The sequence below is a fragment of the Pangasianodon hypophthalmus genome, chromosome 14 (assembly GCF_027358585.1).
Source record: "Pangasianodon hypophthalmus isolate fPanHyp1 chromosome 14, fPanHyp1.pri, whole genome shotgun sequence".
NCBI lineage: Eukaryota > Metazoa > Chordata > Actinopteri > Siluriformes > Pangasiidae > Pangasianodon > Pangasianodon hypophthalmus.
The window spans coordinates 18,483,603-18,511,286 of record NC_069723.1 but is presented as its reverse complement, the minus strand read 5'-3'; the positions used below and the strand labels follow the sequence as shown (position 1 = coordinate 18,511,286).

Genomic DNA, 27,684 nt, shown 5'->3' with positions numbered 1-27,684 from the left:
TCAAAAACACAATTATCCCAAATTATAACTGACCCGCCCAAGACAAATGTGATTAAAATATCCCAACTGGACAAGGCATTGCCCAGTCTGGCAACATACACCATCTCTGTGCCTTTTCTCTCTCTGTTAACACCTTTAACAGCCTTGTGATTGGACTGCATGACTCTTAGGCCCTTTGGATAATAACATCTACCAAATGAATAGATGTAAATGCATGTAAATGTTTGACTTTTACAAATAATCTAATACATAAACCGTGCTATTTATTAAAACACTGTTTTCACTGTTTTCATGTAGTGTGGATCAAGAAAAATTAACTCATCATAAACTTTGACATATAACTATCATGTGATCTTCACAATTCCAAGATGATGGAGCCCATTTGCATTAGGTAGTTTATTTTCATATTTGACTGCTTTGTATAGTATACAGTATACATGCAGGAAAGTGGGTTTTACATACATGTTATCAAAACAAACAAAAATGGAGTAGATTACATAAAAGTTATGGATCAGACACTATCATTTCTGCATTTCATTGTGGACTGTAAACTTTCAGAAAGTGACCTAAAAACAGTAGTGTGGCCAAAACATATAAACAGTGTTTGAAAAATGATCCATGTTAGTGTGGACTAGGCATAAATCAGAAATTTTTTTGTAATATTTGATAAAGTTCTCTTTACATTCCAACTGGATCAATCCAGTTTTAGCTTAATGAAAAAAACCTCTGTAAACAGGAGAACAAACAAAGGATTTGGACCACCAAGATCCAACCAAATCTGAAGGGTAGAGCTAGTGCTGCATTTATTTGGATTTTATGTAACAAAATTACTGGGTATAGCTTTACTTTTCCTATGCAAATACCCTTTTGGAACATTTACACCATTTAGGAATATTTACTATCTGAGAAATAATGAGTGTTTGTGTGTATGTGTGTGTATGTGTGTGTGGATATCTCCACCTCCCTGGAGAACCATCATTTTTCAAATCTTCCCAGCTACACAGTGTCCTTATACACTTTTTACTTTTTCTGCATCATTCCTCAGCTCCACATTCTTCCTTTTTTATGCAGTGCATCCTGTTTCAGTTGTGGTTGAGTTAGACTAAAATTACAAGATTAATGTTAATATGCAAATCATCCTTTCAGTCTTCTTCCTCTTTCTTCCTTTCATCTGGCTGTTTGTTGTGATCAGTGAGTGGGAAGGTGCAATATAACTTATGCTTTTTCAGCTTCATTTTCTTTATTATTATTATTATTATTATTATTATTATTATTATTATGCCACATTAGCATAAATAATGGCTCAAACCTTATTCCTAGGTGCCTGTGAATGGTCTTCATTTTTAAAGAATAAATATACCAAGCGATACTATATTATTTTGAATGCTTAGCAAGTGCCTTTAAAAAAATCCCAGTAGCTTCCCTAACCAAATAATTGTACTCTCTTACTGTGACCACACTGTTAAACTATCTAATTCCATCCTCTTTAAAAATGTGAAGGTGTAAGCAGATATAGTGATGTACTGAGAATCCTGATATTAGGTTGTATAGCTAAATACTGTAAAAGTATCATGTCACTCCACCCCTGATGTTTATATAGCCTAAATGCAGAGGATGATTCTGTAGACAGTTCAGTGCTTTGCACTTTTTTCCTCCTATAGTGTTACATGTGTCAGCAGTAACTCCACACTGCTGGAGGGCAGTTCAAATCTGACAAGGTCACTCTGGTTCTTGTATCACTGCCCATCATTATTTCTTATTATGGAGGGATTGACAGAGGGCTGGCAAGATATACGTTCTTGGTGGATTTTAATGTTATTTTCAATGTCTAATGGATATAGTACACTACTGCTACTACTACTACTACTACTACTAATAATAATAATAATAATAAGTACTTTTCAATAACCCAAAGACATTCATTCATCTTCAGTAAGTGCTTCATCTTGGTCTTGATCCTCGAGCTGGAGCCTATACCAGGACCACTGGGAACACATCCAGGATAGAATGCCAGTCAGTTGCAGGGCACTGTGCACACACTCATTCACACCTAGGGCCAATCGGACCAATCCACCTAACAGCATGTTTTTGCTAGGTGGGAGGAGACTGGAGAACCTGGAGAAAACCCAGTACAAACATGGGGAAAACCTGCAAAACTCTGTACAGACAATAACCCAGTGTTGTCTGCTGCACCACTATGCTGCCCTAACCCAAAGACACTTACCTTGCAATATGGGGAAACAGAAATAAACACTGAGAGACAGATAAAATTACATCAAATTAAGAGACAATGATGTGGGTGGGGAAAGCATCAGGAAAAATGAGATGAAATGACATAACACAAAATATCATCCATTGTCATCCAGTCTAGGCAAGTTTTAGGTTTAGGCAGTGAAAAAAGAGGGAGCAATGGGGGAAAGACAAAATCCAAGACTGGTAAAGGTTTTTATAGTGAATCTTGTGAGGTTCGAATGACAGAATGCGGTCCAGAATGATACCAAGATTACGAAATGGGGGAAAGAGATACAGCTGAGTCATCAATGTGCATATTATAGGACCACTTGATCTAGAGAAAGCTGTGTTTCACAGATTTTGATGCGTTTCAGATTTTTGGAAGGATTTAGTGTTGAGGTAGATCTGTCTGGCACCGGCATAGCAGTGAAAGTCAGCATATGTAGATAATGACTGGCAGGGGTTCAAGCACTGAGCCTCAGGGAACCCTATGAGTGACAGTGGAGGTGGTAGAGGTGTGACCAAAGAGGATAACTGTTTTCTGTCGGTCAGTTAGGATCAGATCTAGTCCTGAGCGATGAACACCCAGTTCACACTGCCTGAGCACGAGAACAAATACATAATACACAGTTTAATTTTTACAGTATTATTATTATTATTATTATTATTATTATTATAGTAGTAGTAGTAGTAGTAGAAGAAGATGACTTCATATACTGTATACTCAGAGTATCATATGCTTAAAGGAATGATTTGGTGAAAAATTTAATTTCTCTTACCCCAACATGTTCGTTGTCTGAAATTTGTATCTTTAATTAGTAGCAAACATGCTATCAATTCTTCTTCATATCTATCTAACTGATTACAGCTCTTGATTGATATACTTGCTTATGTGGTTTTAGGACACAGTGTGATTTATTGTACTCTAGAAACATGAACAAAACTTCCCACCGTAGCTGTAACATGAGGGGGCAGCCGTGTTGGAAAACCAGAATTACTTTTGTCCTTTAGTGCAATTTGGCATTAATCCAAGCCTATGATGATAACATAGTCCCAGACTGTCTGTTTGTCTGTCTTCAACAAAATCACTTTTTTAATTAGATATGTAGCTTAACTATGGTGTTTGCACCAAGTAAGGATATGATCAACTACACTCACTCACTTTCAGTAACTGCTTTATCCTGGTCAGGGTCTACATATTGGGAGTACATATTGGATGGGACACCACTCCATCACATGGTACCATGCACACAAATTCACACATTCATTCACATCTAGGGTCAATTTGTTTTAGCCAATCCACATACTGGCATGTTTTTGGGAGGAAGGAGGAAACCGGAGAACCCGGAGGAAACCCACATGGACACGAGAAGAAACTTAGCACAGAGAGTAACCCGAGCTCAGGATTGAATCAGGGAATTTTTTCTTATAAACAAATTATCATAGGATTATGGAATTTATCAAAAACAGGACTACATTTACTCCCAGTATGTCAGCTACACTCTTGTTAAAAAGTGTACTATTAAGGAATCTAGTGTTCTATAGGATAGATGGAACATATTGAAACATATTTAACGTGCATGATTGAACTGTAAAGACCACCTTCGGAAACAAAAATAAGCCTGTCTAGTATTTTTTTCCTGACAGTGCATATTATGCCAGATGCTTGTACTCCGCTCCTTTTCACGTGCATCTCCCAAAGCCACTGGTCATTTCACTGTGAAAGAAGGATACAGCAATATGAGAATTGGTTGTCCAATAGCGCTGTATCAGCAGATATGCAAACGGAGCTCCACACCAGGCATTTGGCAGCAGAGAGGTACTGCGGCAGCACGTGGGACAAGTGATGCTTTTCACCCAGCTGCAAATCTGAAACCAGGAAATAGTCCTTTTTTTACAGCACAAGGCATGATGTAGCCAAGTGAGGAATTTACTGCATGCTGGAGTGGGAACAGCGGTGTGTATGGATTACCTCTTTCCTTTATCCTGTACTGTCTCTGTCCCTCTCTCACACTTCCTCTCTCTGCAGGACGAGGTGGCTATGGAGCCTCTGAGCATCATTGTGGTGCTGGTTACTCTCAGCAGTTTCCTCATCTCTCAGTGGATCTTTCATGTCGCATGTCCATGGCTGTCCGAGCGCCTCATTCCAGCTTTTCTCACACTCACACACATGCAGAGGACAGAGTGGAGCTCCAGGTCAGTTTTTTATTACTATATCTTTTTTGTATGTTTCCTGTGTATTTGTGTAGAGCAATATCATTTTATGTTTACATGTCCCTGTTTCATGTTATATTATAAAATGCAGGCTCTGTGTATCCCAAACAGGGCCGTCTCCACAGTCCATGCTTTGGTCGTGGGACTTTTTTGTCTCTACATATTACTTTTTGATGAAGTTATCAAGAAAGATCCTGTTTGGTGAGAGTTTTATTGTGATATTATTTATGTATAAAATTGTACATTCATTCATAACTGTACATAATTGTTCATAATTCATTCATTGATGATCTTGTCTTTTCTTAAAGGGGAGATCCAACACTGGTGAAACTGAATGTGGGCATAACCGCAGGCTACCTCATCTCAGGTGGGGACATTTACAACAATTTAACCCTTTACAACTATTAACCCTTCGTACCACAGGTCAGTCGCAGGGTCTATATCGATATATCGGTTGACCTGATATTAAGGTTGCATTTCTTTTTTGTGTGTGTGAGAGGCATTGTGAGGTATGTGCACTGTATGTTCATAATGATATACATATATGCTGAACTACACCAGTAAACACTGTATCAGAGGTGTAGCTATGGGGTGGATTTCAGTACCTCACAGCTGATTATGAATGTGTCAAATAACATTTTTGTTTCACAGTAACTGTGCTGTAATATTGCTCATAATAGGTCAACATTAACATCAAGTCATCATTACGGACATGTTGCTTAGTTTATTTAATCACGTTGAAACAGGATTAACCAATCAGGATTTTTGCTGTTTCTGTTTGAAAGCTACTAGCCACGTAGCTACACTGAATGTAAAAATTGACTTTACACTTTAAATTCATCAAATGTAATAAAAATTCCTACCTCAATGTTTTCAAACATTCATGCAGCACTTCCCGATATGGGAAAAGTTTTTTCAAGACTAGGGGGAATTAAGGAAAACATAGCTCTCTGAGAAAAAGGATATTGATGTTTAAATCATTTTTAGTTGAACTATTTTATTAATGTTATTCATATGGCAAGATTGCTAGACAGTAGATATTGTTTTAAATAATAAAATGACAAATTCTGAATACGACCACTCCTCCTACTGTCTGACTAATAGTCATACTAATGTATGAGCACATTATTAGCAATGTATTTGTACAGATCATGCAGTGATTTTATTTAGACCATTTCCTCATCCCCCTTATACGACTCATTGGCTACGCCACTGTACTGTATACTACATACACTCTGAGAAAAGGGATTCTTCAAAGTTTCTATAGATAGTTAAATGATGTTGGGTTAAAAGCTTTAAGAGTACTCTTAGAGAGACAAAGTGTGTACTATTTTCTGCAGTTTTTCTGCAGAGTTTTCTGCAATTTGTTTGCTAAGTTGATTTCATTTACTGTGAACCAAAATGCATTAACTTTTAGCTATAAAGCCAGAAATTGTACAGCAAGGTAACAAATGCTTTATAGCCAGACAGAAGGTCTGTGGTTCTTTAGGTGGTAAGAACTATTAGCTTTTCCAATGGAAATATTTAAGGGTTCCTCCACAGAGCAAACTACAGTTAATGTTCTGGTCTATATCAAGAAATGTTAAGCTGTCATGGACGGGTAAATATTAAAGATCCACTAAGGAAAAATATTAATTGTTATCTAAAATAAAGAATAAAACTAGCAGACTAAGAAGCTAGTATTTACCAATTGCTAGATAAAACAGGTTAAATCAAGACACCTTAAGGCTCTCTCAGTTTGCTCTTCTGAGGGAACCCTTATTGGAACCCTACAAGCAAGAGGGTTCCTTTAGGAAGCTAGAACCCTTATCCATCCAGAGAACCACTGAGGAACCCCTCTTGCTAAGTATGCTTAGAAGGTACATTTTTGGGTTAGCTGCAACATTTACATGAAAAATACCACAGTGTGAACACTGAGTAGTATATAACATTTAGCGTACTGGAAATATTCATGCTGATGACATACTGAGCACTACATATACTTCTTTCGGGTGGGGTTTAGTATGAGTAGTATGCTGAGTATGCCAATGTGTCACATCCACCCTGATTCCATCCCTGTTCACTCACCATACTCCCCTACATTCCTTACATACATTCCTTTTGTGGTCAGTGCTTCTTGTTCTCATTTGCTCTTGCTATGATAGTTATTTGTTTCACTTACTTGCTTGTTATATCTTGTAATTCTGTATATTTATGACCTCTTGGTCTCCTGGTATGTTTATGATGTATTCCATGTATAAAGCTGCATTACTGAGCTGTGGGTTTCCTAGTTGTGTCACTGCTGTTCCTGGAGTTGAGTGTTTTTTTTTTGTTTTTTTTGCCCTTATTTTGTTTATGAAAATGTCTTCAGTCTTGTTCAATGTTCAGTCTTTTTATTTGCATGTGCCTGTTTTTACCCTCTTTGATTATGATTCTTTAATATTTTCCCTAATACATACATTTTGGGTACTTGTGTTTGTGCTGTTAAAATTGGCAATATCTGTTTAACTAAAACTATTGATGTCTGCATAATCCTATCAGCTGATTTTATGGGCTACCAGAACCTTTAGCTCCTAGTGACAATTTCTGTATCAGTCAGGCTTTAGTTAGCAGCAGCCCTTCACCTTTTTAGTGTTCTTTAATCTTTTTACTTGGAATAATTTTCCAATAAAATTATTTTGAATTACTGTAATTACTCAATCAATTGAGAAGTCAGTCAAAATGAAATGTACCTGCGTGTAACCACAGGCTCATTTGGAATAATGATCATTGTACTGTAAAGTGTGCTGTTGCTGTATCCGCTGTGACAAATTTTAGAGATTAATGAATTTGCAGTGGCCTTTGTATGGCCATCAGAAGTGAACATGTGATGATTCTGTCATACTGTTTGGTTAAAATGGAGCTTTGACACTGTGCTTTCTTTCCTTTTCAGATCTGCTGCTTATGATCTACTTCTGGGATTTCATAGGAGAGAAGTATTTTGTCATACACCACCTTGCTGCTCTTTATGCCTATTATTATGTACTGGTGAGTTTGTAGATTTGACAGATTGACGATACTAACTACAAAAAGTCATTTTTCTTTCTATCTGCTGGGATTTATCATTATACTTTTTTTAATATTAGTCTAGTTGTAATATGCCATAATTATAACATGTATGTGTTTTTATGATGGGCATGCTACTTACAAAAATGAACACACACATGTAGAGAGAGAGCGAGAGAGAGAGAGATAGGGATTACGTAGTCTAGTTTAGTTTTTGTCCTCTTAGAGTTGTCATAGTTGTATTATTGAGTCCTTATAGTCTCTTTCATTTTTACTAGATTTCTGATCTGTATTTACAGTCATAACAAGAAAGCATTATATATGTTAATGTTAATGTTTAATGCTGAAACCTTGTTAAAAGGCTTGTTGTCTGGTTACTGCCTCTATGATATACGTGTGTGTGTGTTTCCATAAGCAGCCTTTAGAGGCCTTTATAATACAAATAATATTTTAGTGTTCTTACTGCTCTAAATCCTCACTGATTCAGTTCATAGGACAATTATTAAGCTTTCTTTTTAACATTAAGGTGTATTAATAAAACATTTGTATTCATTAATAATAAGTAATATTTATGAAATATTTTAAAATAAATCTTATTAAAACAATTATTATTAAGATTCTAGGGTCTAGGTTTTGTTACACTGTCAGAAAAATTGTACTGTACAGGTATATTTTTGTTCAAGCAATATAAACAAATCCACAAAAGTCCAAATTAATGATGCTCTACAATGAGGTTCTTATGCAAAGACAAACAAGAAGAATCCTTGAGAACTCCAAACCTCAGTTTAGTTTAATTTTCTTGAAAAGCTTTAATATTTTTTTTTTTTTTTTTTTTTTTTTTTTTTTTTTTTTTACCTGGGTGAGGTAACCAAGGATTTATTTTCTGGCTCTGGTGTGTGTAAATGAAAGACTTACGTGGCTGGGATTCCCTCAAGACTGACTCTGTGCAGGAGTTGTTTAGTGTTAACGTTCCACACCAGTGCTTTCCTTAATGACTGAAAGAAAATCATGTACACCATGTACACACTGGCTGGCAACATAAAGATTTTATCTACTGCTTTAGTTTACTCAGAATATACAGTACTGTTTAAAAGTTTAAAGTCAGTGCTGTGTCAGTGCTGTTCCTGGTGTTCAGCCTTTTTTTTTCTTTTTTGTTTTTTGCCCTTATTTTGTTTATGAAAATTTATTACAGTTCAGTCTTTTTATTTGCATGTGCCTGTTTTTACCCTCTTTGATTATAATTCTTTAATATTTTCCCTAATACATACATTTTGGATACTGTTTAAAAGTTTAAAATTGCCTATGTTAAACATGAATTATTTTATTATTTTGTCAGATAAATAAAATATGAAATGGCTAAATAATATAAACTACAAACAAAGATGTAATTCAAATTTATTTGTATTTCAACAACTCTGGAAAAAGGGTTCATGTACAATATGTATTGTAGGCTAATTTCTCCTCAAAGTATTCATTTTTAGCACCCTTTTTCCTATACGAGAAGTTTATTTATTGTAATAATAATATAATTTATTGGAACATTATTTTGAGTGCTAAACAACTTTCTACATCATTTTGGAATTTTCTGAAGCATATCTAACATTTTAATTTCTACAAATAGTTTGAAACCTATGAGCATCATATTAGAATCTTATATATCTAGGGTTAGATATACAGTATAAAATGGACAACAAAATGGATTTCACACTACAGAAAACTTTCATTTTGAGTACACGTTTATGACAAGTTTAATTCATGTGCAATTTTTTTTTTCAGAGTCAGGGTATATTGCCCTATTTTGCCAATTTCCGTCTACTTGCTGAATTTTCCACCCCCTTCGTGAACCAGAGGTGAGTTTAATAAGTTAAAATCTAACACACATACACACACATTTCTGATTAGCACTCAGACTCCCAAAATACTGTTGAGTGCAAAAGTTTGCACCCCTTTTTTGTAAATTTTGTAAATATTCTCTAATAACTTCAGAACGTCTCATGTTCAATCCTGAGCTCAGATTCCTTGCTTGATTTTTCACATGTTCTCTCCATGTCTGCATGTCTTTCTCTCACCTCCCAAAAAACATCCCAGGAGGTGGATTGGCAATGCTTAATTGTATAAATGTGTGTGCATGTGTCCCACCCTGGGCGTATTCCTGCCTCACAACCAGTGTTCCAAGGATACGCTCCAGATCCATGAGATGTCACTCCTCAACAGGATAAAGAGGTTACTAAATACCTGGAAACTGGGAGGGGCATGGCAAAATCTCTTTTCAAATTATGATACTGTTCTTTCTGTGTGTGTTTTTGGATTATTGTCTTGTTGCAGGATACACCAATGGTTTCTTTTTTTTTTTAACATTTTGTCATTTTTCTGTACAGTGTTTTTAGATAAGTTGTAAAATGGAAGTACATTTTCCTTTCTTCTATTCAGAAACAATGGGTGATGCAAACTTACCCTTAACATCCTCTTTGCAGAGTTTAATTGACACACAATCTTGCTAATAAATGTAGTTAGCCATGATTTTTGGATTGCATAACAAACTCTGCTTAGTGTTTAATCTGTATTACACTAACCATTTAATTTGGCAATGGACTACACCAAGACACCACACTATAATTTGCTTTATATTCCGGGTTTTTTTTTTTATTTGGTGTTTACGTCAGTTTATATGATGTCGAACGTTGCATGATATGTTACCCATAACCAAGTAGCAAGAAAAAGTTCTGTCCTTGAGTACAATTAGTTTCTCTTGGTACCAACCTTAAACAGCTACAAAAAAAAAAAAAAAAAAAACATAACTGGAAAATTTGGTACTGGGCCAGTGACCAAAGGAAAAGCATAGTTCTAGATTTTGGTGCCAAAATTTGTAAAAAAAAAAAATTCGATAATTTTGAGGAAGTTTGACAAACACAAGAAGCAGAACATGAACATTTTTTATTAATTGTGATAATTTAATGAAACAGGAAAAACCTTAGATAGTTGTCATTAAAAAAATGTAATATCAGCACATGCCTACTCAAAGGTCATCTCTGACTGCTCAGTAGAATGACTAATTAAAGGTCATGTTTGAGTTAATAATGACCACATGATGTGATTTCAGGTGGTTTCTTCAGGTTCTGGGCTACCACAAGCTTTCCAAACCCAGCCTTGTTAATGGAGTAGCCATGGCGTCCTCCTTTTTCCTGGTGAGGATCGCAGTCATTCCAGTCTACTACAGCCAAATGTACAGTGTGTATGGCACTGAGGCTTTCTACAGACTCACACCGGGGGCTCGCAGTGCGTGGATCCTCTGTAGCCTCTGCCTTGACATCATGAACATCATGTGGATGCGCAAGATCCTTCGGGGCTGCCTCAAAGTTCTACGCTCCAGCAGATCCCAAAAACCAGTGACAGAATTGAAGAGCCCAAAAATTGACTGAGACTGAGAAGGTTAAGCCTAGTCAACTTTTACTGGTGTCTCATCCTTATAAACAAATACTGTGATATTAAATATTAAGCCTCCAGGACCATGAGGGAGCATGCAAGACAATACAGGATCTCTATACATGGGCCTAAAGAGCAAATAGCGAGCACTTTGTAGGTGTACAATTACTGACAGTAGCCCAAGTGTCAACATGAACGAACTGTCAGTCCTCCTCTCCTCTACTCATCAATGGAAATAAATGACAAGACCTTACATTTTCAGTACAGTTCTTCAACTGTCTGTGTCCCAGATAGAAACTGTTAAATGTTTCCACACTGCTGTTCAGCTGCTCAATCTATTTAAACATGTCTGCACTCAGGAGAGCAAAGCAAACAAACAGTGTTTTAAAATCACTTTACAATTAACTGGCATTAACATTATTTGTAAAGTGTTAGACTTGACATTTCATTTGTAGCCCTGTTTATTTTTGGTCAAAACTTTCAGTTTTTTTCTTTTCACCATATTTTGCCAAACTTTTCGGTGGCCTCCCGAATAAATATAGTTAGCTAATGTTAACCAAACCCTTGTCTAATGCTAGCTAAGTCAAACATGATAATAAATTTTACTATACATTAACAAACTTAAAAATTCACCATTTACCTTGAATAGAATGTGAGAGCGCTATGTCAGCGTATCTTTCAAGCACCATGAGGACCGGCCAAAACTAAACTGAGAGGGGAGGAAGGGGCGGGGCTTCCAGAGAGCGTCAGTTATATCTGAGAGCTCAAAACGTTTGTGTTATTGTCAGACATTCAGACAATATTTTTTGTTGTATTTTTGAGTGACAAGTCGTTCCAGAGTACTCTGATGTTAAAATGTAGAGCCCCTTTTCATTGATTAATGGAGTAAAGGAAGGCTGACAAATTGTGCGTATCAAGAGATGGTGTATAGTAAATTGTAATCTTACTTAATAAATTGTAATCTTCACTTTATAGTAGATATAAATTATTATCTAAAATAGCCAATTAGAGTAGGTGCAAGTTTGGTATACCTGATAAACTGGCAAGTCCTGACAGCGCCTACTCCAACTGCACCTGCAAAGAGTTTCAATATGGACTACAAATGAACTCTTCACAGAGTAACTGAAGGACTGAGGATAAAAATCCGGACAATCAAAACCAACGACGCTATGCTGCTATGAAGCGAAACCAAATTTGCCTTTGTTTTATCGGATGCAATAAAGTCAGCACAACATCAGCACAGTTTAACATAAAGGAACTAACAGGTCCATGGCTTATGACTGGAGCAAAATGGATGCCATGACATATGTTATACATATTATAAGGGACCATGCATGCCTATAAAAAAGATTTTAATTATGGATTCTCTGGATGAATGTATATACTCAAACCCACGTGAAGCAGCCGGTATAAAAACTGTCTACTACAGAATATCATATGAATTGTGATTTGAAGAAATGCTAATGAATGGGTTAGAAGAGAAAGTTAATGTTATATGTAACCAAAACTTTCAATGAGCAACTATAAATAATAGACTTAATTGAGTTAATGAGGAGAGAAAAAAAAATACATTATAATATGACATTTCTGAGCTGCTAAAAGTTGCCCTGACAATTCTGTAGTAGAGTCGAAATTGGCAGGAAATTTGTATGCACTTTTTTTTTTTAAAAACCATATTTCATTATTGATTATAAAGTTATCCCCCACAACAGACATTTTTAAATCCAATTTGAAAACATATTTATTCTCCAAAGCATTTGAGTCCTTTAAAGGTCTCCATCATCTGGCTATCTGTTTGTTTTTGTCTTGATATTGATGGTATTTTTTTGCTGTCTCCCTATTGTCTTATTTAATCTATTTGATTTGATTTTACTGTGCAGCACTTTGGTTGACACTTGCTGTCATTTAAATGTGATATAGAAATAAAACTTGAATTGACTTGACTTTGTACCCACTTCAGATACAAACACTTTAGTGAAACCTCATCGTGCCCCAACTTTAGGCTAAGAGAAGTCCAACTACATGGTGACAGGCAGGAGCCACAGCCAATCACAGCCACAGCCTAATGAGTGAGTCATCGGGACCTGTGTGTATATTTATTGCTCTCTGTTTTAGCTAGTGTGCTAACACAATCTGGCTCATGCCTAATGTTTTTGACAAGCTGGAGAAGAACATCAATAACACATATAGGTAGCTAGAGCTATCGGCCTCTGAACTAAACAACAGTCACGTTGATGTGCATGATACATTTTTTTAAAATTCTGTAACAGTTCTGTGATATCGGTGAGAGATAAGCAGATAATTATTATTACTTCAGTTGTGAATACTTGGGCTACATCCCAAAGTGCATACTACAATATTAAATCATTTATAGGTACACCATTGGTATGAATACTACTTAGTCACACTACAGAGTGTCCCAAAAGTCTCCATACGTACCGGAAATGAACGCTTTTTTTTAGCAAAATATCTTCCAAATTTTTTTACTTAGTTTTTTTCAGATAAGCTTTAAGAAAGCCTTTAACAAAAGAAGAACGTATTGAAATCATTCTAATGGCTGGAAGCTGTCACGAGGTTGCAATGGATTTTAACAGCAAACATGGCAAGCACATCACACATGACACTGTTGCCAAACTTATTAACAAACTGGAACTGAGAAGTGGACGTCCACGAACATCCACTGACGAAGGCACAACCGACGTGGTGGTGGCGTACGTAGCCCCCTGTGTGTGGAGACTTTTGGGACACCCTGTACGTGAATTCTCATTGAATGAGTATTGATTTGGTTCTTGCAGCCAGAGGAACCAACATTTTAAATTCTGAAAAAAAAGAAGAAAGAAACCAATATGGAAATATTGGTTTATATTTAAACCATATATTTAGATTTAAATTTGAATTTAAATGTACATTTTCTTTGATATGTCTTTAGGTTTCTTGTCAATAAAACAACAGGGATCTTCATGTTGAGCACATGGTCTTGATTAGTCCAGGTAAAAACAATTGCTGAAGCATGTTATCTAATAAGAGACGAATAGAGTGAAGCTCTGCTCCCTGGTGTTGCAGTATTGGAAACCCTGGCGTGTAATTAGAGTGTAGTGCTGTTCTTCTTCCAGCCAGCAGGTGGCGATAAAAACCCCATCGAGCCATGTGAGCTTCACCTCTGACCCCAGTGAAGAAATGGGTTCACGCTGTGTGCTGGGTAAAGCACAAGTTTCGACATTGAAAAGAGCGTGGAGATGTTTTTATCGCTATTAAACAATTAAAACCCATTATAATACAAATCTCACGCACGGCTCAGTGTTACAGTCAGGTAAAGGTTATTTTAGTCATTATTTTTATTCAGTTGCATGTCGTATTGCTTATAAACCATTCTGATATGATTAACTGCAAGGACTCTTGTGTGACACTAATGTAAAAGCATTTATTCTCTATTATTATTGTTATTATTATTGTTATTATTATTATTATTATTATTATTATTGTTATTAAACGTGTATACAGTCTTATTTCTGAAGGTTTAGTTCAGATTGCATGTTTGAGTCTCAAATCTGAATTATTCATTATTGATAACTACAGTGACTCCTGGGGAATTTATTGAAATAAATGGCATTTACTGAAAGAAATTTTACTGGGTGTAAGAAAAAAAAAAAAAAAAAAAATCATTGTATCATTGCAGGCCAGTATGCATCCATAACACTAATCTATATTATTTTTATTTTTCTGAAAAGTCATATGACAAGATAAGCAAGCTCAGTCATTCAAATCTCACATCTATCTATCTATCTATCTATCTATCTATCTGTCTATCTGTCTAGATATTTATTTATTTGTTTTTGTTTGCTTGTGTTTTTTTTTTTCTTACATCTTCAAGCTTTTGTAGTTTTGTAGATGTTTAACATGGACACAAATAAAATTATGTGATTATATAGTGATATACTTTGAAATATATAAAAGCAAACTAGCAAACCCATGATGAGTTACAGTTACAGAGTCGTTTGCATTAATATTGTTAAAATATCTCTAAAATGTGTAGAATTGTGACACAGTAAAAAGTAAAGTTGGGTTATGTTTTGATCTGGCAGGTTTCTGTGATCTCAGTATTGCCAGGACAGGTATTGTAATGTGTTGTGCAGCTCTGGTTTCGGTTTGCTGGTGTTTATATACAGTGATGGTGATGATTGTGTACTATGTTCACCTCCTGACAGAGACGATGTCCAGTCCTTTTGGCACAGTCAAGGCGGAGGCTGTTGTGATGTCTGATGAGAGCCGAGCTCCGCCTCCGGGATGTCCCATGCACCAGGACGCCAAAAGAGGTGATCATAAATAATTTATCTGGCTTATTTATCAACCTTTGGAAAATCCACAAATGTCTTTGACTCTTATTTAAGTTATTCTTGGTGTAATTGTGTAAACGGGTGAAATGTTTTGTGTTCTGACTTTACTTAATGAGGTTCAGTACAGCCAGTACTGTGATATTCAGCTTCAGTATAGCCACTAGGACCGTTTTTAACTCTGCAGTGTCCTTGTGTCCATTTTCATAGATAAATATCTCATCACAAACCACATAAGCAACACTTGGGAGAAAAATGATGTAACTTTTTTTTTTTTTTTCTCAATCATCTGTGTTTAGCTGCACCTCCATCCGAATGCCCCATGCACACAGCATCCACTACAGAGCAACCCAAGAGTGCACCAGATGTGCCAGCACATCAGGACAGAGCCTACGAGTTTGTGCAGTGTCCTGTGACAGGAGCTAGAGGAAGCAAAAATACAGCATCTGACATCAACCCTGCAAACATGGTGCGATATTTTTTCATTTATTCATTCATTCATTCAGTCATCTTTGGTGTAGTTAGTAGTTTCGCTGCCTCACATCTCCAGGGTCCATCCTGAGCTCAGGTTATTGTTTGTGTGGCATTTTGCATGGGTTTCGTCTGGGTTCTCTGGTTTCCTCCTACCTCCCAAAGATATGCACGACTACACTAAATTGAAGTACCCTAGGGGTGTGTGTGTGTGTGTATGTGTGTATGTGTATGCATGCATGATGCCCTGTGATAGACTGGTGTCCTGTCCAGGGTGTATTCCCACATCTCACCCATTGTTCCGGGGATAGGCTCTGGATCCACTGCGTCCCTGCTCAGGATAAAGCGGTTACTGAAGATGAATGAATGAATGATAAGCTCTCATCAGCAGTGGAGTCGAGTATAGTATGTGTAGAATAGAAGTTTGCTTGCAGTATAGTAGAACGGATAGATAAAACACTGGTGAGAGAGGAGAGAAGAAAGCAGATTGTACTCTCAGTGTAGCTGCTGTATGGCTTTATGATTTTCCTCTTCATTTCAGATGCCTCCGCCCAACCAGCAGCCTTCTTCCGGCCAGCCCTTTCCTCTGTCTGTGATGCGAGAAGAGTCACACATCCCTCGCTCAGGATCGGACCAGAACTGGGTTTATCCCTCCGAGCAGATGTTCTGGAACGCCATGCTGAGGAAAGGGTGAGCGAGTATTAAATACTCCTAACCAAACTACAAACCTGAACATCAGTGCGGCTTTCAACACGTCCTCATTTACAGCCTGCATACAGGCGCATAGAAAGTCTTCATTTTTCCTTAAGTTACATTTTACAAATGAAATGAATTAAGTATTACACTGAGGCTACCTGCTGCTGAGCTACAGAGTTCAACCTTCCAAGAAGTCCAAAGTTCACTGCAGACTATGCTATAAAACATAGCGCATCATAACTGCAAATTACGTCTTAAATTATATTTAACCTTGATTTAACCCCTTTTCCAATCACATACTGAGATTGGCTCAGGGAACCAGGAAACTTGTTTTAAGATCAAGTCAGTGTTTCGTCAGTTTAGAAGAAAAACATTACATTAAACATGTGGAACTTTCACACAAAAAAAAAAAAAAAAAAAATTGTATATCTGACAGTCATGTAGAACTCGTTATTGAACTTTTAATGTCATCAGACAAAGAAATTGCTCAGTAAGGTCTTTAAGGAGATTTTTGACAAAGTAACACCAGAAAGAGTTTTAGAATTTTCATCCCAAATTAATCAATTAATCGAAATGATCCATATAACGATCCATGCTTACGTTGCTCAGTGTGAAATATTTTACACTTTTAAATTGTTTTACTTTTTAAACTATCTTCTATTCATTTGTGTTAATTCATTTATTTGCCTATTTATCTCTTCTTATGTGTAGCCTCTGATATTCACTTATACATTTGTATTCATTTATTATTTATAATATTACTTCTGCCATGAATATAGCACTTGATGCTGAACATAGTGTTTAAAATTGAACACTTAACCTAACTGTACATCTGGCTTTGAGAGCATATTTTACCACTCACTATAAGATGAAAGCATAGTTATAAGTTTTTCTGATATTTTTGTGCATCAGACAGTAAATGGCAACTAATTGAAGGTGGGAACTAAAGTTGTTATTGGGAAACTGAAGAAAAGTCTCCCACACACAGCAAAGCAACAGGAGAGCATCTGAGATTTATGCAGATTAGGCCTGACGTGGTGAAGTGACAAATCAACAATCAATCAATCAGCATTTATTTATAAAGCACATTTAAACACAACATAAGTTGATCCAAAGTGCTGTACAATAGAAATAGTAATATAATAAAAACAATAATATCAACATCTAGATTTTTTCAAAAGCGAAAGAATAAAAATATGATTTAAGGGAAGATTTAAAAATAGCTAATGATGACGCTGGCCTCACATGAAAGGGGAGACTATTCCAGAGTTTGGGTCTGAAGAAAAAAAGCCACAATACCACATCTTTCATTTCCCCCTCTCACAACTTTAGTTCCTACCTCCACATAGTTCCTACAGCAGGGTCCAAAAGTCTGAGACTGCACCGAAAATCTGGGATTTTTTTTCCATTTACAATTGGAAATAAACAGAAGGTTTTAGAATTTTGAAATATTTAAAACAAAGAAAGTGAATATACAATATATTAAATATTTAATAAATCGGATTCTGCACTATTTCTAGGTCCCTATTTAAATATAAGCAAATTTGTGAAATTGATCACAGTGTTAACTTTGATGTTAACCTCTTTGTACAAAAAGTCATGCCTCATGCCTGATCTCTTCTACTGAAGCTTGTGTTCAGAAGACACTCTGATGGATTTGATGTAAAATGGCTCATAAGGTTTTGCACAAACTGGTGGAGTCCATGCAGCTCGAGTGCACATTGTGATTAAAGCAAAAAAGGGGATGTACCAAATACACAGAAACTCTGAAATTCATGTAAATGTTTTTATGATTCTACTTTTCACTTTTCACTGTTGTCAATAATATAACTTGTAATGAAAATTGTTGTATTAAATTAGAAAATATTGCAAAATAGAAGCACTTTCACTAGCGCTCTCAGAATTTTGGACCTCGCTCTATGTACTGCTTAACTCGAAAAAAATAGAAGAAAATATAACAGCGGTTTCATCTTTTCTTATTGTCATATACAACAAATATGTTTGCAAAGAAAAATAACACTTGAAAGAAAGTAACAGGGTCTCCAGTGTCTCTGGAGAATATCTTTATTTATAGCAGCTTTAAAAAAAAGCAGTTTAAAGTGTTTACAAAAATGACAGTCATATAAAACAGTAAAAGAATAAATGGATATAAAAGAATATAGATTTTAATACAACAGAAGCTTAAACAGAACTGTAGAAGATTAAGAGAAATATGATTAATAAATATATTTTATAAAAATGTGTGAGTAGAGAAGGGGGGAGGGAGAGGGGTGACTCCTTACAGACTCAGAGGCTCAGCAGACTCTAATACGAAGCCTGGAACATAACGTACATCAAACAACCCATTTTCACACATTTTCATCTTTAGTAAAATAGTAGAATTTATTTAAAAAAGATTTTAAATTTTATTTTTTATTTTAAAGACAAATAAATCAAATTCAATCAGTGTATTTTGGCTGCTACCCTTTCTCCTCTGAGCTTAAAACACTGAAGGGATGCTAGACGCCCACAAGAGACAACACTAGCGCTCACACTTGGCCCAGAAGCAACAATCTACAAACGACATGAGCAACTTGGGGCTCGTTATGTATTTTTAAGAGTAATGTTCTTGTGTACTTGTATTTATTATTATTTACTCTCTTTCTCATGGACACATTATGACAGTCATATGATCATCACCTGTGCTACAACCACTTTACTTACTTTTGTTGTTACTTAGAATCTTATTTTATTCTCATGTAATTAGTTTACTAAGTACAGGTACTGTAGTTTGTGTTCTCTGTGCATAGTCTGTGTGCTTATAATTTGTGTTGTTTGTTGTACTGCTGCAACAAAACAATTTCACTCATCCATCTATCCATCTATCTCTCTGAAATGCAGGGCTGATGTGGTTGTTTGCAGAAGTTGTAATAATATAAACGCATTTGATCATTAAATAGATGTATGTTCCCTGAACTGTGTCCACCAGGTGGCGCTGGAAGGAGCAAGACATCTCTCAAAAAGACATGACGAACATCATTAACATTCACAACCAGAACAACGAGCAGGCGTGGACGGAGATCCTGAGATGGGAAGCTCTCCATTCAAAGTGCGCTGGTGAAACTTATAGATTTTTATAAAGCCGTTATGTTTCATTATTGATACTGATTGTGACTTTTTTTTGTCATCTAAAGGGAGTGTCCATGTGGACCTGCTCTTAAAAGGTTTGGAGGCAAAGCAAAAGAATTTACTCCGAGAGCCCGCTTTCGTCACTGGATGGGGTGAGTTTCAATCCCAGTACGTAAAAACCAGAGAGAATGGAAATGCATGACTGCTTTATGACTGTGCTAGTTTAACCTGTCAGTAATCCGTAATCTAATAAGTCTAATCAAATGGCAGAGCAAATAATCGAAAGCAAATAAACACTGAACGTGATACACAAAAAAGAGTATTTATATAATTATCTAATCATTTGTTTAGCACTTTGTTCTCTGTGATTAGGTAATTCTTTTGTGATTTCTATTTCTTCGCACTCTGTTGTCGTATTTCTGTTTATCTTTCTCCATTTCGGCCTATTTCCAGTGAATGAGGGAGTTTTTTGAGTATATTTTCTGCTCCCCATGCCCCTGAGCCAACAGTTTTTTCTTTTTTTTTGCTTTTTTTGAGTTGTTTTAATAATGTGCTGTGTGTAAACAAACCAAACCAAATAGAAAATGAACCAAGAGTATCAATTTCACTCTGATTCAGACTCAGACTAATAGGTATGAAAGCACCCTAAAAGTTAGGATTCTTCTCAAGGGACCTACATGGCTTTTTGACTTTTGTCTTGAGATTTGAACTGACCACCTTCTATTCAGAACCTTAACCACTGAACCCCCATTACCACAAAATACATAAAAAAAAAAAGATCTACTGATTTTTTTTTTTCTGTCTCCGTCTTGCTGCAGGCATAAGCTGCCGTTTGACAGACATGACTGGATTGTGGACCGGTGCGGGAAAGAGGTGCGATATGTGATCGACTACTACGATGGAGGTCGAGGGTCGAGTCACACCATCTTAGACGTCCGTCCAGCGTTTGATTCTTTAGAAGCCGTGTGGGATCGCATGAAGGTGGCGTGGTGGAGATGGACCTCGTCATGAACCTGTGCTGCTATACGGAAATATAGGAGTTTTATATTCATATATATTTATTGGTGATTATTTGGGCTTGTTTAGCTCACTCTGACAGAAAGTGTCACGCACATACCCAACTGTCCAAGTCCTGTACTAATAATGATTATTATTATGGGCTGCAAATATCAGACATGCAAACAAGTATCAGTGAAACCTGGTCAAATGTAAAATTATATCACAGTTACATAAAGTTGCTGTCTGTAAGAATTATAGTGTAGTAGAATGCTAACACAGGGCTCATCACATCACAAGATCATAGATCACATGATTACTTCTTACAGTTATTCTTTTTTGAATAGGAGTTTAATTCGTGAGTAATAATGTGTACAGTAGTTATACAGTAATCAAATGTGTTTTTCTTTTTTGCTTAAGTATGGAAAGCATAGTATCTTAACAAGCATCTTAGACATTTATCCAGGGTTGGAGCTAAATTTCAACTTCCATACTGATGTCCAATGTTCTGTAATATACTGTAATATGATTTGTTTCCCCACTGTATGTTCAATAAATAATATCTTAATTTTTCTGCAAATGTTATGTTTTATGTTTCATGAAATTCTAAATTCCTGCCATCGAAATGCCTTGGATCTTTGACATCATTTGGGTGAATGTCTGTGTGCCATTTCCACAGCTTGTGTGTATTATGTTTTCACTGAAAGTAAAATTCATCAAGGCTTATACTCCATATTAAAAGAGTTAATTTGTGTTCAACTGTCCATAAATCTATTCTAAATTATAAGAAAACAATATCGTCTCAAGACCGGAACTGAGTTTAGAGAGTCAGTGTTGCAACACGGACTCAAACTTCTGCGTACAATCACAAACGATGTATCGACTCGTCATTTTTTTACCCACCTGTATTCGGTCATTCCCCGCCTCCTTTACTAGGATTGGCTAGTAGTTAACATTAAAGAGCTGTTTACTTTATAACAGCTCTCAGATGTCGATCGTGTTCTGTGGTTGCTGTGGTAACGTGAACAACTTCCAATCGGCACGCTCGTGTATAAGAAGTACTAGCTAATCACAGAGCAGGAGGCGGGATTGTATGAATACGGGTGTGGGAACATGACGCTAACCAGCTAGTGAGGTTCAGTGCATGTTTTTGCACTCATGTTGTGAAGATGTCTGAAGAAGCGCTGGATGAAATGTCAGTTCTGTCTGCCATTTTTTGTGAAAAAGACGAGTTTGAGTTGATTGAGGAATCAGGTGAGGTTCATGAGCTTGTCTTTAGCTAGTTGTACCCACAGATTACCCATGTAATTCAATGCTGAAAGAATGAACATGAAAAAAAAAATTAACTGTCTATTCCTGGAAAAATCATTTGGGGGCGTGCTGTTATAGGCAAATAATCAACGACAGGGTGGTGTGTTGAAGGAGAGTTACTGCTGTCACCCTAAAGTTATTTTTCCAATGACAGCATGTCCTAAAGTCTTCCCTTTTGTACCACTAATACAAATCAGAATCAGAAACGATTTATTGCTAGGTACAGTAAAGGACACTCTACAGTACTAGGAATTTGTCTTGATGTCAGGTGCAAACACAGAATCAAAGATATAAAGTCAAGGGGGAGATGAAATGAAGAATACAAAAATACAAAAATAACACGCAATAACAATGGTAAAAAAATACTAAAGTGCATGAGACCATGGTGCAAGATGAACATGCTATATATAAATATAAAGCTGTTCTTGTGGCGTGAGGTCCTGGTTCTGATGGACTGGAGCCTCTTGCCAGAGGGGAGTGGCTGGAAGAGTACACGTACGGGGTGAGAGGGGTCGGCTGCAATCCTGGCTGCACGTCTCCTGGTCCTGGGTCCTTCCTGAAATCCACTATCATCTCCACCACTTTTGCAAAATTTACACTGGAGACTTATTCTAAAAATACTAAATACTATCTCCATACAGAAAACTCTTACGATATAAAAACAATTACACGTTTCTTGATCAGTTCATGTGGTGAGTCTGCCATACAAGTCCCTGTGTAAGTTGTTCCTATAGAAATGGTAAATGTATTAGAACGAGGGTATTAATATGAACTATTTTCAGAGCAGCAACACATTCTGATCAATCAGATTAGTGCTGTGGAATAATAACAGTAATCTATTTTGTTAATACCATCATGTGAGAGAACCTCAGTCTTTTCTAATGTTATGTGAATCTGTTCCTTAAACACAGCTCAGACAGGACTTGTGTACCGCATCTGCACTGCGATAGACACAGACAGCGGGAGAAAAACGCTCAACCTCACTTTCCATCTCCCTCCCCTGTACCCTCAAACCCCTCCTGATATCAGCGTCACCTCCGGCGATTTCTCGAGGAGTCACTGCCAGGAGCTGAAGAAAGCGATGCTCAGTAAAGCTCACACTCTTCCACCTGAGCCCATGGTTCACCACCTAGTCACGTGGCTTCAGCACAACTTCACTGACCTGATTACGACCCCAAACAGCCCAGGAGACTGCTCAAATACAGCCCACAGTAAAGCAGAGGACACCTGGATGGCATTGCTGCATTTAGATCATATGCGGTCTAAAGCTAAATATATCAAACTGATTGAAAAGTGGACTACGGAGTTGGGGTTGATGGGGAGACTGTTTGTGGGAAGGCCAATTTTGATTTTACTGCAAGGAACAAAGCAAAGCATTAAGGTATTAAGGAGAGATTAATGGCAAGTTTATTGGTTCCTGACTGTGATGCGACTTGTAACACAGATTAGATTAGACGTGGTTGGTGGCTGATGTTTGCTTCTTGAGTTTGTTACAGGAGCTACAAAAGTAATACAGACTTTTCCAGAAATATCTGCCTTATATATCCTTACTGAAGTGGTTTAGGACGCAGTGAGACTTACTGTAATCTATAAACAAGAACAAAACACTGTAACTGAACATGGTGACGTTATATGGGCGGCCATCCTGGACAACCAGATTCACTTTTTTACGCAGCACAATTTGGTATTGTTCATTCCCTCGGAAAATATGAAGGTAGAAACATACCTGAAAGCTGGAAATGATGAGAATGATGATATAGTTTAAAATTAAATGTATAAATACAAACTTATTTGAAAATTAGATAAAGTAGCTTACAAAGAATGTATGATGGATAGAAAAAGTCTACACACCCCTGTTAAAATGGCAGGTTTTTGTGAAGTAAAAAAATTTAATCAAGATAAATCCTGTCAGAACTTTTCCCACCTTTAATGTGAAATGACGTATGCAAATGAAGTGAAAAAATTCATTTGCAAAATTCACTTGGGGAAAAAAAAGAAAAATAAAAACTTCCAGTAACCTAGTTGCATAAGTATGCACACCCCTAAACTAATAGATTGTTGAAGTGTGGCACATCTCGACTTGGCAATATTTTCTCACTCTTTTTTCCAAAAACGGACCATTGCTTCAGTAGTCAGATGAAACCAAGAAGATGTGAAGAAAATCCTACAGAAACAGCTGGTCTTTATTTGGGGTTAATCAGAATTATTTCACTGATGACAGCTGTATGATAATTACTTTTGAACATGAGTTTGAATGTGTGGTTCAGAATTGGTTCATTCTGAAGACAGCCACATCCCCAATTATAAAAGGGTGTGCATACTTATGCAACCAGGTTATTGTAAGTTTTTTTTTATTTTTCCTATTTTTCCCTAAAATGTATCTGATTGTTTTTCACTTAATTTTTATACACTGTAATTTCACATTCAGGGTGAAAAAATTTCTAACATGATTTACCTTAGTTTCATTTTTATATAAGTATGCACCCCCTTTTATAATAGGGGGATGTGGCTGTCTTCAGAATGAATATATATTATATATATTATATATATATATATAATCTCAAAACCCTGCCATTTTAACAGGGGTGTGTAGACTTTTAACATCCACTGTGTGTAAGGCTAGAAGGAAGCCTGTGTCTATGGAAAAGATTTTGGAAGAGATAGACTTCATTAATTACATTAGCTTTGCTGTTCAAGTGCAAAACTAGATAAGAAAACATCAGTCGCCAAACATATCTTGGCTGATTGATCACATGGTGCGATCACTTTGTCTTTCTTTTACTGATGTGTGCTTTTAAACCTGCTCTTATTTTTTCTTTACCCAGCCCAATTTCCAAGTATGTCTTGTATATTAATTTCCTTTAGGTCAGTAAAAGATATAATTGAATGACAACTCTAAATCCTCCTCTAAAGGAATTTATCCACCTTCTGAGGACGATGAAAGTTGACATCGACTCGTCAGGCAAACGGTGCAAAGAGAAGATGATGAGGGTTTTATGTGAAGTGCCCCTTACCGAGGATTTTAAAAGGTAAGAGCTGCAAGGCTTCCACTTTACACATTTCAGAATCCCTTTACACTGAACACTGCTTATTGCATCAGCCTGTCACTTAATGTCTTTCTCTCTCTCACCTTTCTTCCTCTCAACCCATTTCCCTTTATTTCAGAATATCAGCGTTTGAGGTTAAGGAAGACTTGTCTTTAGAAGACCTCAGAAGGGAGTTTGATTTAGTCGGATCGATGAAGCTTTACCAAGAATTTGTTCCCTCGTTACAATAAATGTCTGATAAATTATTGGCTCTTTTTTTAAGAGTCTGCTTTTATACATGATTTAGTACTAGAGAGGTCCTTGAGGAAGACTTGAGCAGGGATTGAACACTCACGATTGCAAATCCACACAAATTCACATGTGTCAATGATCAAAATGAACAGAGGGTTAATATAGGATCACCCCGGCTTTAATCAGTTCAATTGTGCTCATGTTGCATAATTGAAGCTCCTCACTTATAAAAGGTTCGAGCACTGCACGGTGGCACAGCAGGTAGCGTTGCTGTCTCACAGCTCCAGGGTCCCCTGACCTGGGGTTATTGTCTGTGGAGAAGTGGTTAAGGCTTTGGGCTACTGATTAGAAGGTTGGGAGTTTAAATCCCTGCACCATCAAGCTACTACTGTAGGAGGAGCAAGATCCTTAACCCTCATTTGTATCCTGTCTCAACTCTAAGTCACCAAATGAGCTAATGTAAATGTATCCTCTCGGGTTTCTGCTGGGTTTTCTGCCACCCAACTGGCATCCCATCCAGGATGTATTCCCAGTTCCCACCCAGTGTTCCTGGGATAGGCTCCGGATCATGACCCTGACCAGGATAAAGCAGTTACTGATGATGGATGATTCTGGAACAAAATGTTTTTTTTTTTTTTCCACACCGTTCTTTAATAATCTGCAAGAAAGATTTAAGTCACTGGAAAAAAAAAGTCATCATAAATAAAGGTACCTATCAGGTAAATAAAGATTTACTTTAAAAACTCCAGAGTGTACCAAATGACTTTTCATATGTTCTAATTCTCCTGCTCTCCTTGATCCATCTATCCTCATTTCAATATGTTTAAGTATAGACAGCTGTTTGTGGCTTAAAGTAGGATTTACGTCAAATTCCATTTTGTAAATCCTGATTAATAGTGCTTAATGAAAATCACCTTATTGCCCTTTACCATCGTCCTTTCCGAACAATAAATTCACCATACATGCCCTTTCTCCCTGGACGTGTTCTTCCAAAACATTGCAGTTTAAATGTCACCTACATAGTGGCATTTACTTAATATATAAAATCGCCTTTGGATCCAGTGCAAGAGCATGTCGGCTCCTCAGAGAGGCTGTGAGGTGATAGACACACAAAACCATTTAAATAGTTTAGCTTTACCCAGGTTAAGTGAGCATGGAGGTTCAATGAGCTAGGCAATGTATTGGCTAAATGACATTTGAGCTCTACAGATATTGGACTCTTAATTGAGAGCCACTGTTGAAGCATCAACATGAACTGGAAATTTGTTTAACCTCAGAGGCTGTAGAAGTGAGTAAAAGTCTGCTCAGATTAATACAGTGGACTACAGAGATGCTGTAACCCCAGTAAGGCATCTAACAGCTCCACAGGAAGGCTGTGCGAGGTTCCCAATCCTCCAATCATGGCTGACTTCACATAGTTGTTACTGTGTGTAAGTGTGAGTTCATATATGCAGTGTTTAGCCTGTTTGAATCGAACCCTGGTGTGTTTTCCTGTTCGTTTGTGCAGGTGAGAGCATAGTATTCACACTTGGGTACATACCAAAACAACCAGTTCAAGCTCATGTGAGCGAGGTGTTTTCGGTCCAGGTCCAAGCGAACTCTAGAGCGGTTCGATCCTAAATAGACCCAAGTTGAGAACTTGAACTAAGCATACCATGGAGTTTAATTCAGCAGTTTTCTGTAGATGTGAGCTGCTAAACTGACCTGCCAGGTGGAAACTGAGTGACAGGACAGAGCTGTAGTGCTGCAGAAATGTGACTAATGTGACAACTGACAAAAAGAGAGGCAGCAACGTTGATGAGGCAGGTTGCGTTGCCACTTCATAGCTCCAGAGTCGCTGGTTCCATCATGAGCTTGGGTTACTGTCTGTGGAGTTACAAGTTTTCTCCATGGGCTTCCTTCTAACTCCCATAATTTTAATTGTTTCACCAGTTAAATATTATTATTATTTTAAATATTACTAATAAATAGTACTATTTATTAAACATATTATTTATTAATATTATCATTACTATATATCATTGCTATTATTTATTATATATTACAATTGTTCCACTCTGGACCCTGAACTGCATCCAGCTGCTATTTCTACCTCCACTGTAAAGTAAATTACAACTGAGCCTACCGTTTCTGAACAAAAGAAAATAATTGCAGGATGTGATGTACAAAATATTTTAAAGCAAATATTTATATAAATATCTAATCATTTAGTTAGCCATGTTTTCCACTCAATCCTGAGTTCAGCATGTGACATCAAATCAACATGGCTGCTCACAGCATCAGCATTAAATAAAGTAGTAGCACTTATTTACTTTTAAATGAGTTATGCTGTATATCAAAGTATTTGCTTTAGATCAATCAACATACAGACATAATGACTTGTTAAATATACTGCATTCATTGCAGTTAGCTGGCTAGATTGTTGCTAACAAAAGATGAACATGTAGGCATCCATGTTTTTCCCCCCATTTTGTAACTTGAAGTCAAAAATGATTTAATCCTGAGTTCCAGCTTCTCTCTTCTGGGTTAATTTAAATGCAGCATATACAAAACTTCAGCCATTTTGTTTGGCTTTGACATACCTAGTGTCAGACAAGAAC

The 27,684-nt window shown here is 36.7% G+C and overlaps 3 protein-coding genes across 3 annotated transcripts; all 3 read left to right on the top strand.

Moving 5' to 3' along the window:
* Positions 1–4,010: 4,010 nt before the first annotated feature.
* Positions 4,011–13,304, top strand: LOC113539356 (TLC domain-containing protein 4-B-like). Its single transcript, XM_026935072.3, has 7 exons — positions 4,011–4,189; positions 4,262–4,428; positions 4,558–4,647; positions 4,755–4,813; positions 7,358–7,452; positions 9,247–9,320; positions 10,571–13,304. The coding sequence occupies exons 2-7, from the start codon at positions 4,274–4,276 to the stop codon at positions 10,887–10,889; spliced, it is 792 nt and encodes a 263-aa protein (XP_026790873.1). The 5' UTR covers positions 4,011–4,189; positions 4,262–4,273; the 3' UTR covers positions 10,890–13,304.
* A 738-nt stretch (positions 13,305–14,042) lies between these two features.
* LOC113539254 (holocytochrome c-type synthase) lies at positions 14,043–21,075 on the top strand. Its single transcript, XM_026934925.3, has 7 exons — positions 14,043–14,203; positions 15,099–15,206; positions 15,524–15,693; positions 16,237–16,385; positions 19,360–19,479; positions 19,565–19,651; positions 20,318–21,075. Exons 2-7 carry the CDS (start codon positions 15,104–15,106, stop codon positions 20,508–20,510), a joined length of 822 nt encoding a protein of 273 aa, XP_026790726.1. The 5' UTR covers positions 14,043–14,203; positions 15,099–15,103; the 3' UTR covers positions 20,511–21,075.
* Positions 21,076–21,480: 405 nt separating this feature from the next.
* On the top strand, positions 21,481–25,098 carry rwdd3 (RWD domain containing 3). Its single transcript, XM_026934950.3, has 4 exons — positions 21,481–21,749; positions 22,718–23,187; positions 24,720–24,835; positions 24,972–25,098. The coding sequence occupies exons 1-4, from the start codon at positions 21,665–21,667 to the stop codon at positions 25,081–25,083; spliced, it is 783 nt and encodes a 260-aa protein (XP_026790751.3). The 5' UTR covers positions 21,481–21,664; the 3' UTR covers positions 25,084–25,098.
* The last annotated feature ends 2,586 nt before the right edge of the window (positions 25,099–27,684 follow it).